The sequence below is a fragment of the Telmatherina bonti genome (genome assembly GCF_933228915.1).
Source record: "Telmatherina bonti genome assembly, chromosome: 8".
Taxonomy (NCBI): Eukaryota; Metazoa; Chordata; class Actinopteri; order Atheriniformes; family Telmatherinidae; genus Telmatherina; species Telmatherina bonti.
Window position 1 is genome coordinate 14114331 of NC_136626.1, and position 14147 is coordinate 14128477.

Sequence of the window (14147 nt, forward strand, 5' to 3'; positions counted from 1 at the left end):
TTTATCACCTTCACATCACATATTGTGATGTCCAGGTGAAGCTGCAAGCATTAGACTCCTGAGACACACTGATCAGAGGAAGGTTGCTTCCGTCTTTAAAACGCATATAGTTTGTTATAAAAGGATACTTTTTTGTTGCCAAATTGCAACAGTTTTTAAGCTTAACTTGTATGTTTGACCACATTCTCTGGCCATAACTTGTCTAGACCAGAGGAATGGTGTCATTTTGGACTCAAAAGTGAAACTGAGCTTCACCTGTAAAACCAGGTTTTCTAACTTGGACTTCTGTGATTACTCTTCCTCCACTGCTCAGCATTTTCCTCTCCTCCTGCAGCACAGCACTGATGCCAAACAATCCCTGAGCATTTCTCAGAAACGCATCCAGCTTTGATGAAAGTGGGAATGTGGGCAGGGAATCATCAAGCTGGGCTCAATGTAAATTTTACTGAACACCAGCGTCCCTGAAGTTCACACCTGTTTTAGCAGTTTCAGGAATTTATAGTTACAGCACATCTGTGTCCCCCTGAATATTAATGAAAAACAGAGCTAACATTTAATCAGGAGGTTTTCCATTACTATTTAGTTATATTTTTTAAACAAAACTTTGTTCAAGTCGTTGCAATGAGTGAGTTTAAGTGAGGTGATTTTATTAACATGTTTTTTTTTTACTCTCTTGTTGATCCAGGAGGTCTCCTGCAGCAACAACACAGCCTCCAATCACCAGAGTTTGTCTCCCAGGTAAAAATGCTCCCAGGAATGTCCTGTTATGTGTCTGGCTTGTGTAAAGCTGTTACTTATCAGGTTTAAATCTGGCTTGAACATTTTTCTACTTCTAATTTTCCTTGTTCTCATCACTCTTTCCCTTCCTCACCTCTTCCTTTGTCTTGTCCTTTTTTTGCCTACGTGACGGCGTTCACTTTTTTTTTCACCATCTGTCTACAGCTCCTATGTTGTAGTCCAAACTACTTTGTCATCAAACTCATTAACCTCGTTCAAACACAATTAAACTGGCAGTTCAGGCAAACAGCCGTGCACACACACACACTCACACACAGCAACCTCGATTAAAGCAGCTCAAACTGCTTATATATATATATATATATATATATATATATATATATATATGAACACACACACATGAAAAGAAAAGAAAAGAAAAACAGTGACTTAGTATAAAACTTTGGATGCAAAACTTAATTCAGCATTCCAACTTGCCAGCTAGCTTGTATAATACTTTGTACCTGAAGGTGGAACAGAAAGTTGCTTTAGTGTCCAGTCTGACTGCAAAGCCAAGGCAAAGCAAATTTATTAAAACACTAAAAGCATTAGATGCTGCAAAGAAAGCATTCAGTAGAAGCAAAAGGCAGCAACTGTAGGAAAAATAACCATGAATTAAAGCGTGTAATAAATTGCTTAAAAGCAAGATCAGTTAAAGGTTGCCGTGCAGACTTTGTACAGAAGCTCATGAGAAAAGAAACGGTTTAAACCTGGATTTAAAAGTTTCTGCATGAAAATGGTGAAAGTTGAATCTCCATCGGCAGTTTGTTCCACTTGTTGCTGCTCTATGTTCAGTCCAGACTCTGGTCTGGATCAGTTGGTCCAAGTCTTGGGATCAAGAAGCTCTGCTAGATTTCTGTTATTTGAACATATGACAGATGTTATGTGGCTTAAACTGTTCTAGGATTTGTAAACAATCAGTAAAGTTTTAAATCTATTCTTTGACTGTCAGAGTAGAAGAAAGGCCTTGTTGACATGAATCTTTTTCTATTAAACAGCCTTAAAATGATATTAAGAGCTTATTAGCACACAGGGAAAAATCCAGTGATAAAGACAAAGCTCTTAAAAAAGCAGCCATCCCAGAACAGGAGTGGCCAAGAGATGAGCACATGGAGTATTTTCTTTTTCTTTTTTCTGTCTGCAGTCTGAGGAAGACAGACCTGACCTTTCTCAGACAGTAAAGTAACCTTTTAAACAAACATATAAACAAACAAAAAACATGAGTGCATATCCTGCTTGTTCAACTGGGGAGTATTTATGAAATTATACAAATTACAATGTAAAATATTAAATGAAAAACTATTTAAAACCATTTATTTAAAATGTAACTTTTGTTTTTTACCTTTACTGAGTTTCTGAGCACTTCATATTACTTCACTCAGTGCATTTTTGCTGTAAAATAAAATTCCTGGTTGGTTATTATTAATATTATTGTTTATTTTGTTACACAAATAGCTTGTACTGAAGTCAGTACATTGTTCCTGACTGACATGACAGCAGCTTAAACCAGGTAATCCTGTGTTCCTACAGGACAAAGCATGCTTAGAGAAAGACTATTGAAATAAAAAAAAACTTCTAGTTCAGGTGGAAGAGGGATCATCCTGAAACTGGAAGATTAACAGCCCCACAATCAGAGCCCCTCCTCAGAATGAGGCACTCATGAGCAAATAATTTAACCATCATATTGTTCCAGACATGCTAATTTTGTTGTTTCTGTAGAAAATATAACACAACATAAACGGGTAAAAATATGTGAGTATTTATGTTGAAGAGTTAATGAGAAATAAATGAAAAGCGATTTGTAGACATGAGACACGGTTAAAAGACTAAATTCAAGTGTGTAGCGTTTACCATTTAAACATGTGTTATGTTATAAATAAATGAATAATCAAAAAATTAGAAAAAATCATTCATTCTTGTGAAAAAAAGAAAAAGCTTGAACTTTGAAGACTAACTTCACACCTGTAGGCAGACACTCCAACATGCTCTCGTCACAACGTTAAAAACAACAATATGTTGTGTAAAAAGGAACAAAGCTGAGCAACAGTGAAACTGAGAAGAGTGCGTGTAGTTAACCATCAAACAGCCAACATGTTTGATATGAAAGGGACTGGTTAGATATGACATCAAACTAAGACTAGCAAAGGTTTTCCTTCTTTTGCTTTTACTTGTTTTTACAACTCGACTCTTTTACCACTCTTAGAACATCTATAATGACATTTAATTAGTTAGTGATCCCAAACAATAAATAAGTTTTTGTTTTAATCATTTTTATTGTTTATTTTCAATTTGACCGACAATGTTGAAATGTAATAACTAGTTATAATTTTTAGTTTGCATGACAAGTTCAAGCATCACTTAACTCACCGTTTTGCAAGCGAATACTTCTATAGTTTACTGCGCTCAAACATTGCTTCATGCAATCTTGCAATCATAGGCAGATGAGGTGTCTGATTTAAATGACTTTTTATCATGGCATACATGCATCATTGTGAGTAATGTGTGTGTGTGTGTGTGTGTGTGTGTGTGTGTGTGCTGTGGGGAGGTGTTCCTGTGGCTCTGATTGACGTCAACATGCCTGTATGTGGCTTCTGTTCACTTCCTGTTGAAGCAGATGGACTGAGTTTTCACTTCCTTCTTCAGAACCGCAGCTCATCAGGTGCTCAGAGTTTGTAAGTGTGTGTGGGTGTGTGTGTGCCTGTGTGTGTATAAGTCAGTACCTCATAAACCAGCTCCATAACTTGCATTAAGACCTTTCACATTTGGACCGTCTATGAATAACAAGCACAAAATATGTTTCATCAGCTTGGCAAGTTGAGCTGGACAATCAGCAGGCTGCTCAAGTTTACATGATGTAAACATTTCTGTTAGCGGTGGGGGGGTTTGATTGCTCTTCAGGTCTTCTTTCAAATCAAATCAAACTTTAGTTCTTGAGCACTTTTCATGCCTCAGGCAACACAAAGTGCTTTACAGGATAAAATGAAGTCATAAGGATTAAAACAAACAGTGGATAAAAAGACATTTAAAAATAATCGACACAAGCTCTTTCATACTTTTTTTATGCATTTTATCTTTAGCCTTTGAAAAAGGATTACATGGAATTTTTTTAATGATTATCACTAGATCTTAATAAAAGTTCTATTGTAGTACTGTAGTACAGTTGTAGTACTGTTTTGTACTAGCAGCCTTTTCGCCGTTACCTTGTGTGAACTTTGGACTGGCAGCTGCTGCATCGTAGTCTGCAAGTTGGTGGTTTGACAAAATAAAAGACCATGCCAACACCTGCTGATGCAAACAGCAGAAGGATATATTTCATTTTGCGAGTTAATTTAACTGAGATGAACTTCATCCTATCATGTGTATTGAAAATAAAAACAAGATTTTGTGAAGTATCACCTCAGATTTCTTCCACATCCAGAAGTACTTACAGCATCCTCAGATTTGAAGTTTTACAACTTCAAATTGCTGGAGTTAATGTATGTTTCTAAAACTATTTATTTATTTTTATTGTAAAGCCAACTTGTTAGATTTTAGTGTTTTAGGTTATGGTTTAGTCATATTTGGTTCCATTATACATACCATAATAACTTATATCTGTGTTAGACTAGATTTTAAATTGCTTTTTGAGCTCTTGATCAAAAGTAAATGTTCCTTCAGTCATTTCTTCCATTTTATATTTTCTCCTTTTCAAAATTACCATAAAATAATTTAAAATGATCCACTCTATGAAGTGATGCTTTTACATGAAGTGATATTTTATGCATATCCTTCAGTTTTAACAATATTCAGTTTCTTTAAAGAACAAATATTCTATGAAATTATGTATGAAATAAAACATTTTAGCTCTTGTCTTCCTACAAGCAAATAAACACATGCACATACATTTGACTGTTGCTCTATGGGGGATGTAAATAGATCTTCCTAAAAAAAAATGTAATAAATTTGAAAGTTTCTGCAGCTTTTTGGAAAAGTACAAAATAATTATTCAAATTAGAAAATTGATTAAATGACAACTTTGAACAATGACAGGGAAAAAAACACACAAACTTGTTCAAACTCACTAAGTTTCCATGATCTGAAGCCACATCCTCACTGTACACTACGGCCCCCCCACCCTAACACACACACACACACACACACACCTGCTAACATCCTCTTAAATTAATTTCAGCTTCTGTCTTTATTTTTCCTTTTCATTCATCTGTTTGTTTCTCTCCATCTGTTCAGGAGGGGGGGTGATGGTGAGGGGACGGGGGCAGGAAATATGAGGCAGGAAGAGAATATCAGATTGTTCCTGTTTTGCTGTCTCTGAACTGCTGTAACTCGACGGAAGCCATGGAGGAACTGAGTGTAGATGACGCTCGCGCGCGCGTGTGTGTGTGTGTGTGTGTTTCTGTAGCAGCCCACTGGAGAAAAATAGGATGCGGAGAAACAAAGGCCTATTGTCTGGGCTCACACACTGCACAAACATGCACGCTCAAACACAGTGCTAAAATACATAAATACCTCCAGATCCACATCGTGCATTTCACACAGGTGAACCTGTTTCACCTCTTCTTAAGCTACAAAATTAATCATTTCAATTATTTATGCCAGAACTGAAAAACTTGCATATTTTGAATACCTCCTCAGGAAACAAATCAAGTGGATGTTAAGTCATAAGTCAAAACAGGTGTGTGTGTGTGTGTGTGTGTGTGTGTGTGTGTGTGTGTGTGTGTGTGTGTGTGTGTGTGTGTGTGTGTGTGTGTGTGTGTGTAGCAGCATCTGCTCTGGAACAGCAAAGGTTCAAAAACATCTGTTTTGATTTTAATTTAAATAAATGGTGTACTTGAACTTTTTCATAATTAAGTATAAACAATACATAAGTCTTTGACACGTAAAGTGTGAACAAGAAGCACAACAACAGGGAATTAAATAGATCAGTGCTACTCAGTCCAGCCTTATGAGGACCATAGACTTGCACATTTTCATTATTTTCCTGCTCCAGCACACTTTAAATGAGTCCAACTACCTGTAATATTTGCACAATAACTTATTAATTTGAGTAAGGTTAGTTGGAGCAGAGAAACATTAAAAACAGAGCTGTTGCCCTGTGGGGGATAATTGAATAAGCCTAAAATAGACTTTTTATTGTTATCATATATAAGTGCTTTTATCTTAATTTGACTTCCTTTGACTTTTATAATATTTCTGTTTGTGTGTTTGTGTGCACGTGCAGCACTTTGGCCAATCTGGATTGTTTTAAAGTGTTCTATAAATAAAGATGAGTTGAGTTGACTTTGCAGTAAAACACTTTTGTCATGTGACTTATAATTGAATATATGTTGTCATTACACAACAAAATATGCAACAAAATGAATATGCTAACCAATACAGTGCATAAGAGATGAGACTAAAAAAGCATAAGAAAGAAAATGTAGACAATTAACACTATACTGAGGAAATATCTTAGACTTAGGAAATATCAACAAATATCTACCATGAAATTTGGAGCTGACAACGGACTGATCCGGAGAAGCAGCTGAATATGGTGAGTGGAAGAAAAGTACATGACTGTATCATTCTGAGTTGAGTGGTCGTGAGTTTCTGGTGTGATTCAGGCTTTCGCTGAGTGCTGCTGCGCGCCAGTCGAAGCTGTTGCTGCGTTTAGGGTGAAACAGTCGCCTGCATTGGTGTTTAGTTACCTCCCACTGTTCAATATGTTACGTAAATTGGCTGGAGCTGTTAGACAAGTGTGCACGCTTGTCTGATTCCCTGTGAGTGGCTGCGTACCAGTTATTAGTTGAGATAAGGTTAGTTGGGTTGCTTGTATATTTAAGAATTTAAGCACAATTTATATTGTGGTCTGCTTTTATTTCTACACACAAACATGCCAACATGCAGATGGGACTCATGACTGAACATGTATGTGCTGCAGCTACGAATAAAAGAAAGTTTGCAGCATTCGTGCAGCTCTTAATGTATTTAACAAAAACTGTCAGTTTAATGTCAGATCTCAATCTTTATAAAAGGAATAAATTTGATTCAGTCTCGTATGGTGTTGATGCGTGCATGTGTTAATCGAGTTAAAGCGTGTGCGCCTGTGTGTGCATTGAGGGCATGTTATGCAACCACAACCAGAAGTGTATCAAGTCCCACCTATAACCTTATTCTATTCACCGGTGAGTGGAAATATCCAGCATGTTCTGTCTGCCAACGCTGTACAGAGCACAATGTACGTACGCACTGTGATGTTGTCAGCTCGCATATTAAAACTCATCTTATTTGTATCACGCTTCAGTTATGGCCACTGGTTTTTCTCATCACATTGTGGCTTCTTGGCATACTAAGAAGGAAAGTCACAGTATGTAAATGAGCCCAGGACTTTATTTCTCACGAGATAATGGTGGAAATGCTTCAGATAAACTGATGTTGATCTGATCAGAATGTGAACATTTCACGTTACGTATGTCAGAACTATAAGGTCACGAAGGAGAAATTATACATAACATTCAGTTCAATGAATTAGATCCTGTAGTTGAAACATAAATTTGTAGCAAGCATTATTACATTTTATTGTTCAGATAAGTTGTCTTTCAGTTTAAGCAAGGCAGGTTTAATTTCACATCACATTTCATGGACAAGACAACTCAAAGTACTTTACATAAAAACATTAAAGCATGACAGCAAGGTGCAGAAAGCATTAAAGAAAATAAATAAAAGTAAAATGTTTAAAAGAAAAAAAAAGTGATTAAATAAAAAGAGAGGGAATTAAAATGACAGTGTGAAAAATTAACAGCTACTTTGATAAAAGGCAGCAAATAAAAAAGTTATTAATCCTGATTTATAACAGCTGAGAGTTTCATCAGACCTGCAGTTTTCTGGGAGTTAGTTGCACAAGTGAAAAGCATAAAAACTGAACACTGCTGCTCCATGTTTGGTTTTGACTCTGGGAACAGAAAGTAGACCTGCTCCTGATGACCTTAGAGATCTACTTGGTTCATAACAAACCAGAAGATCCTGGATGTATTTAGGTCTGATACCTGATTCTGCACTTTTCAAACTAACAGCGGGATTTTAAGTCAATTCTTTGACAGACAGAAGCCAGTGTAAAGATCTGATGACTGGAGTGATATGTTATAAGACCATTTTCTTGGTCTTAGTGAGGACTGGATCAGCAGCGTTCTGGACTATCTGCTGCTGTCTGATGGACGTTTTAGGGAGACCTGTAAGCATGGCAGATCTTCGTGCAATACTAATAAGTGCTGAAGATGGCTTCTTGTTTCTACAGAACTGTCATCATGTCACAGTCATAAACAGATTGGTGAGCTCTGCTCAGCATGTGCTGAAAATATTTGCATAATAGATTGTTCCAGACCCAAAGCTGCTGTTTGGTATCTTTGTTAAAGTCAGGAAGTATTCTTTCCATTTCTATGGGATTTAACTGTTAGATTCCCGCCAAAGTCTGACACGACTTCCTGGTCAAGTCAATCGCTGTGTTAAAATGCTGTCATACAGGATATTTGCGACGTAAAGAGCTCTTGAACTCAGACCTTACTCACGTCCCGATACTCTTTCTATATGCGTTTAGCTTACTGTATGGGAGTGTAAAGAGTTGGCTTTTTAATTCCAGTTTGCCTTTCCATTGTGTAACTGGTTTTGTAAATGACCACCTGGCTCCTGAAATATTTCCAGAGGTACTTAATCCATCCTTGTTGTTTAGTCATCTGTATATAATAAGCATTATTTACTGTATCTAAAAGGTGTTTGGGCAGTATGAATCAGTTATGCAATAGGGACAAAAACAGTGCATACCTCTTCTGTATGGTCTCGTCAGGGGTTTGTTTTTGGCAGGAAATTCTCATGTGTGTCACCGGGGAAAGCTTGTAAAATTACAATGGTGGATTTAGATGGTCCTGTTGGTACACTGGGTCATCATAGCTTTGTTTGTATTCAGGAATTATTTACTCGTAAACAGAAATGAGGCATATGTCAGATTTGAAATGTCAGAAATATGTCAGATTTGATTAATATAAAAACTGCTATATAGATTGCATCATACAAGCTTTTCAGATGGTGTTGATTTATTTAGAGGATTAAACTCTATGCAGTTTAAATGCTTTCCACTGGTCAAAGTGAGATTTTGCAAACGTAGCAGATATTTTAACTTCTTCCCAGTGAAAATGTTTTAAAATAAATATTTAGAAAAATAAATAAATAAAAGCAACTTTTTTTAGTTGTTGTTGGGCTTGCAGATATTTCAGATTCTGCTAATATTACTCAAGATCATGAACCACTCAAATCAAGATCAGGAGATAGATCATAATTTTATTAAGTTGTTCATCAGCTGCAAATGAAGTCCAACAAAATGTGCATTTGTAAGAATATACAAATGAAAGCAGCTCTTATCCTGTGGTATTAAGGTATGAAAATGTCTGTCCTAAGCTGATCATCTGATAGAGCTGAGACTTTCTAGTTCTGTCCAGGAGTTAAGAAGAGGAAAAGCAATGATGAGCATAAATTCGAGAAGTCATGGAACTGTGTACAATATTTTTTTTCTCATTGAAGATCTGCTCTGTGCCAGCAGAGCAAAGACCCGAACATGAAGAGCAGTCAGTCTCCTTATGAAGGCTATTCCGTTCAGACCTTAGACAACCCCACACTCCCTTCTCCAAACTGTGGTCCAGTGCGTGCAGGAATGCAATGCCGAACAGAGAGGAGGGCATGAGACAGAACAGGAGGAGGGATGAAAGGAGGAGTGCTGAGGTGAGAGGACACAGGAGATAAGGGTCATCTTTAGGAAGGAGGAAGAGTGAGCTTAAACATGCCAGAGAAGAAAAAGGAGAGTAAGGAAAAAGCTGGAGAAGCGCAACCATGAGACACTTTTTTCCCAACATTATAAAGTCTTTACCAGTTCTTCATGCATTTATTTTAGTTGGTATCAATTTGAATACAATAATAGACAAATAGATAAATAACATGAGGAATCTGAATGGAGCAAATTCTGCAACAGTGTTAATATCTGTGGTAACTAAACCAGCTAGAAATCTGCCTTTTGTAACATGCTAATAAAACATGTTTTAGGTATAAACAATGGCCAAACATATGTGAAGGCCGTCTTAGTGACAAGCAAGTTGTTAACGTGTTCAAAAACCAATTTTCTACCAGTTTTAGTTGATGTTGGTCCTAATGGGAATATTATGCCAGTTTGATTAAAATGTGGTTATCTTAACTTCTCTTGTTCTTGACCCACAAAAAAATGTGGGTAAAATAGACACAAATCGCTGCTTTCAGATGTGCAAAGCTGATTATGTTGAGCCCTAGAGTCAAGACGGAAGTGCAAAACTTCTCTTTTCATGGAGTTTTCAATGGAAACAGGCATCTTTTTATAAAAATAAAAAAACTACAAAAAGCAGTTGTTAAATCTAATAAAAATATCCCACTAGATGTGTGTCTTTAAGTATTAACTTTGGCCTGCTGCACCACATCTGAACAGCACGTTTCACTGGTAGACTACATGCTGCTAGTCAGTGTGCCGTGTTGTTGGTAGAAACACACGTCCCCATATGTTGAATAAGTCAGCGTGCTTCTGTCGAGAACACCCTCTTGTTATATGTGGTCTACTTTTCTATATGCCCGTATAAGCAAGGACCCCACAACAATGTGACACACCCATCTGAGGCCAAAAGTCCAGTAGCGGTCGCTTCCACACAGCGGTGCACCTGTTCGGGCTTCTCTCTGACGCAGCCGTCAGCTTCCAATAGAGATGAATATCTCAAATTACCACGACAGTGGAGAGAAGTGTATTTTATTGTTGTTTTAATAATGATACAAGGCAAGTTTGAATCAGTCAGCTAAAGTTTGAAAAAATGTTTAACACATTATTTAATTAAAGTGCAAATTTCTTTGTGGCGTTGATTTGTATATTTTCATTAGATTTTTACACAAGTATTAGGCTTATTTTTAACATTTAATACAAAAAATGTATCAAGTCCAATACATGTTGGCTGAATCATTCATCTGCAAGTATCAGGTTATGTGTTTCCTCAATGTATTCAATATAAAAAGAAAAAGTTGAAAAGCAGTCATGGGAATTTACCCCCATTCTCTTTGCTGTCTTACTGATAAAACTTGATTGTCCCTTTGGGGCCATAAAACCCTTTCTGTCCAGTGAGGTAATGGTGGATCAGTGTCAAGGTCTCGACGCTGCATTAAGTCAGTAGAGGGTATTATGACAGGGCCAGCATGTCTAAATGTCATAGATACAGTATCCACAAACCTATCGTTCCCCTTCTCAGCTCACACACCACTGTGCACGTCCACAAACTGAGAGGTTGCCATGGCAGCAACATGCTCTGCCTTGACACACTGCTCATCTTTCTTTCCTCTGTGTTCTCCATGTGTCCAAGTGTTGAGAAATCCATACTCCTGGCCCCATTTTCCCTGTTTGTTAGTAGCTAATAGGTCTTGGTATTTCTGCCCCTGAGTGTCTTGTGTTACATGTCCTCTTTACTTCTTCCCGCTCCTGGGCAGTCCTGGCTTCTGTTCAGACTCTCTTGGATTGCATTATGTAAGAAGATGGAAGACTAAGTACTGAGGCCAGAGTTGTTACTGGTATAAAACAGTCAAAAGAACTAAATAATTTCAGCTTTCAAACATTTCTTCGTGAGGGTCCTTTTAACTGCTGTAGGGATCCAAGCAGAGCTGTACTATTACTGGGAAGTGAAACCTTAGAGACACAATTTATATCATGGTGGACAGGTTTGTGTTTCTTGTACAAGAAATATTTAGACAGCTGACAGGAAAGCCAGCGATATCTGAATATAAATTTCCCACCTCTGATTTACTGCAAGTGCTCCAAGAGATATGTGTGTGTGTGTGTGTTTAGATCAGAGAGCAAGTTTTATTTATCCATACCTGACTGATTATGTTAAAGAGTCTGTGCAGGCAGTTTGTGTATTTGATGGTGTGTGTGTGTGTGTGTGTGTGTGTGTGTGTGCGTGTGTGTGCGCGTTGTAGCGTGTCTCCAGCTGCATGCAGGTAACAGTTGTGGAAAATGGTTTAATGAATGATCGTGAAGTTGGAAAGAATAATATTTATACTTTAGAGTTTAAAAAAAGTTGCTTGATGAATGGATTTACTGTGAACATTACATCTACAAGCCTGAATGCATGTAATTAAATCTTGAAAAGTCAGTTAAACATTTGTTTATCTTTTAAACTCCAACCATTCAGGATGCCCCTGTTTTGAATAAGAACAATTCATTCATTCACTATCCTAACCACTTAGTCCTATGAAGGGTCACGGGGAAGCTGGATCCTATCCCAGCTGTCTCTGGGCGAAAGGCACGGTACGCCCTGGACAGCTCACCAGTCCATCGCAGAGACAAACGACCACTCACGCTCACTGAATAAAAACCAGTTAGATTAATTTCACAACAGAAATTTCAGCTATGTTGGAAAAAGTTATCAAAATCAAGAGGTGCAGTCTTCATGCATCTGCAGATGACATAACGGTCAGTGTATCCAAAACAACTGTTAACATGAATCAGGTCTGTATGTTTGTAACAAAGACACTTTTTGTCCATGAAAGGAAGTGCAGGCTGGGCAGGATTATGACTCTGAGGAAACCGGCCGCTGGGATGATGGTGACTCCTGAAACACTCAGAAACTATTAAAACAAACACAAGCCCTTCCCCCGGGTTTAGACACCAACTTTTTCTACTGCAGATCATCCATCTTTCTTTGGGTTTCTTAGAGATAAGGACACAAAGACAAGTCAGAGACACACCTGACCTCTGCATGAAAATACATTTTCATTATCAAATTCACAACTTATTCACGTTCGCTGACGTGTTGAGATAGTTCTTCAACCCGCCTCTACATAACCATCAGCTTTTATCAAATAAGCTGTAAACAAGTAGCAAACAAATACCTGAGTTAAAAAAAAAAGTTTCACATTTTTAACTGTACTATCTCATACTTGTGCAGGTTTGTCAGTAAGTTACCAAAATAAAAGTAATTTACTTTGCAATGCTGACAAAACAAACTTGTCTGAAAATCAACATCTGGGATTAATAGTCTGCTAGATGATCCCCATTGGACTCTTTCACTTAGTTCACGGTATATGTCATACATCATGTTTTTTGTCAGCTAGTGTTGGTAAGTTTGGTTAGTTAAGTCAACATTTGGCAAGTTTCTGATCACTCGTCTTCATAAAAAATAAATAAATAAAATCCTGCACTGTAAGATGATTTAGGATGCACTCAACACTTGTTTCGCACATATTAATATCAGTGTTGCAAATGAATGCCCATGATCTTAAACTAACATCCATTCACACAGGCAACAGATCTGCCTCCAGCTACTCCCCCCTCTTTGTGCCATAGAATTAAGTTAATCTATAGTTTCTTTACGTATTTATTTGTTTTTGCCTGTGCTAACATAATGATGACATGCGACCTGCTGAAATGAAGATGTAATGTTATTCCTCTGTTCCTTTTTGTATCTGTATCATGAATCAGGAAGAAACAGGAATTTTAAATAATCTCACCAAATATGTTTATACATTTCATACGTTGTCTTAATGCATCTGAAGACAGCTGGCACTACAGGATTAATTTGGTACAGGATCTTTCAACTACAAGATGAGAAGTGTGATCCTCAATGGAGCTTTAATCAGGGTTTAATTCCCTTTGTGATGTGGTGTTTTAAACTAAGGATGTGGTAAGGAGAAATGGATTGGTTATTACTTCTGAAAAGTCCACGAGTTCCTAATAATATTTAAAAGACTCTTTAAAACATAATGTCAGGTATTCAGTTGACTATGCAGCTGCTGAGTGTGTGTGTGTGTGTTTTCCTTCCTCCTTTCCTTGTTTTGATCTTTTTTTCTGAAATAGCATAAAACTTAAGAAAGTCAGACGTGCTGAGAACAGTTATCTTTTTGCCTATATAATTGGATAAAAGATAAAGCAAGGATGCTTTTCTTAGTTTTAAGATTAAGTCACAACTTCAAGGGAAATGAGTAAAAGTTCTTGTTTTTATGCCCGTTGGAAGAAAGAAATTTAAGATGAAATGGTTTTACTTCCTTTCTGCAATGAAATTACTTGTTTTGGTTCTATTAAAGTACTAAAACCACTGCTCATTTCTTTTTCCCCCCTCATCTATGCACATTTGAACCCAGACAGAAACACATTAAATGCTCAAGCATTTTTCCAGTGGTTAGAGATTAAGATGACAAAAGAGATTAGAAATGTTCAGATGAGATTTCATATCCTCTTAAAAGTGGAAAAGATGAGCACTTAAGGTGCCCGGTCTTCTTTCATTACTCATTGTTTGCCAATGTACAAATCAGCACATACAGTACAGTACAAATTGTGCATGATGTTGACC

At 37.2% G+C, this 14147-nt stretch overlaps 1 protein-coding gene across 1 annotated transcript in view; it reads left to right on the plus strand.

The window, feature by feature from the left end:
* Positions 1 to 14147, plus strand: part of pde4ba (phosphodiesterase 4B, cAMP-specific a) — a 67636-nt gene that overhangs the window by 20431 nt on the left and 33058 nt on the right. The window contains exon 5 of the mRNA XM_079244865.1: positions 686 to 738. Within this exon, the coding sequence (XP_079100991.1) occupies positions 686 to 738 (53 nt within the window). The remainder of the gene's footprint in view (positions 1 to 685; positions 739 to 14147) is intronic.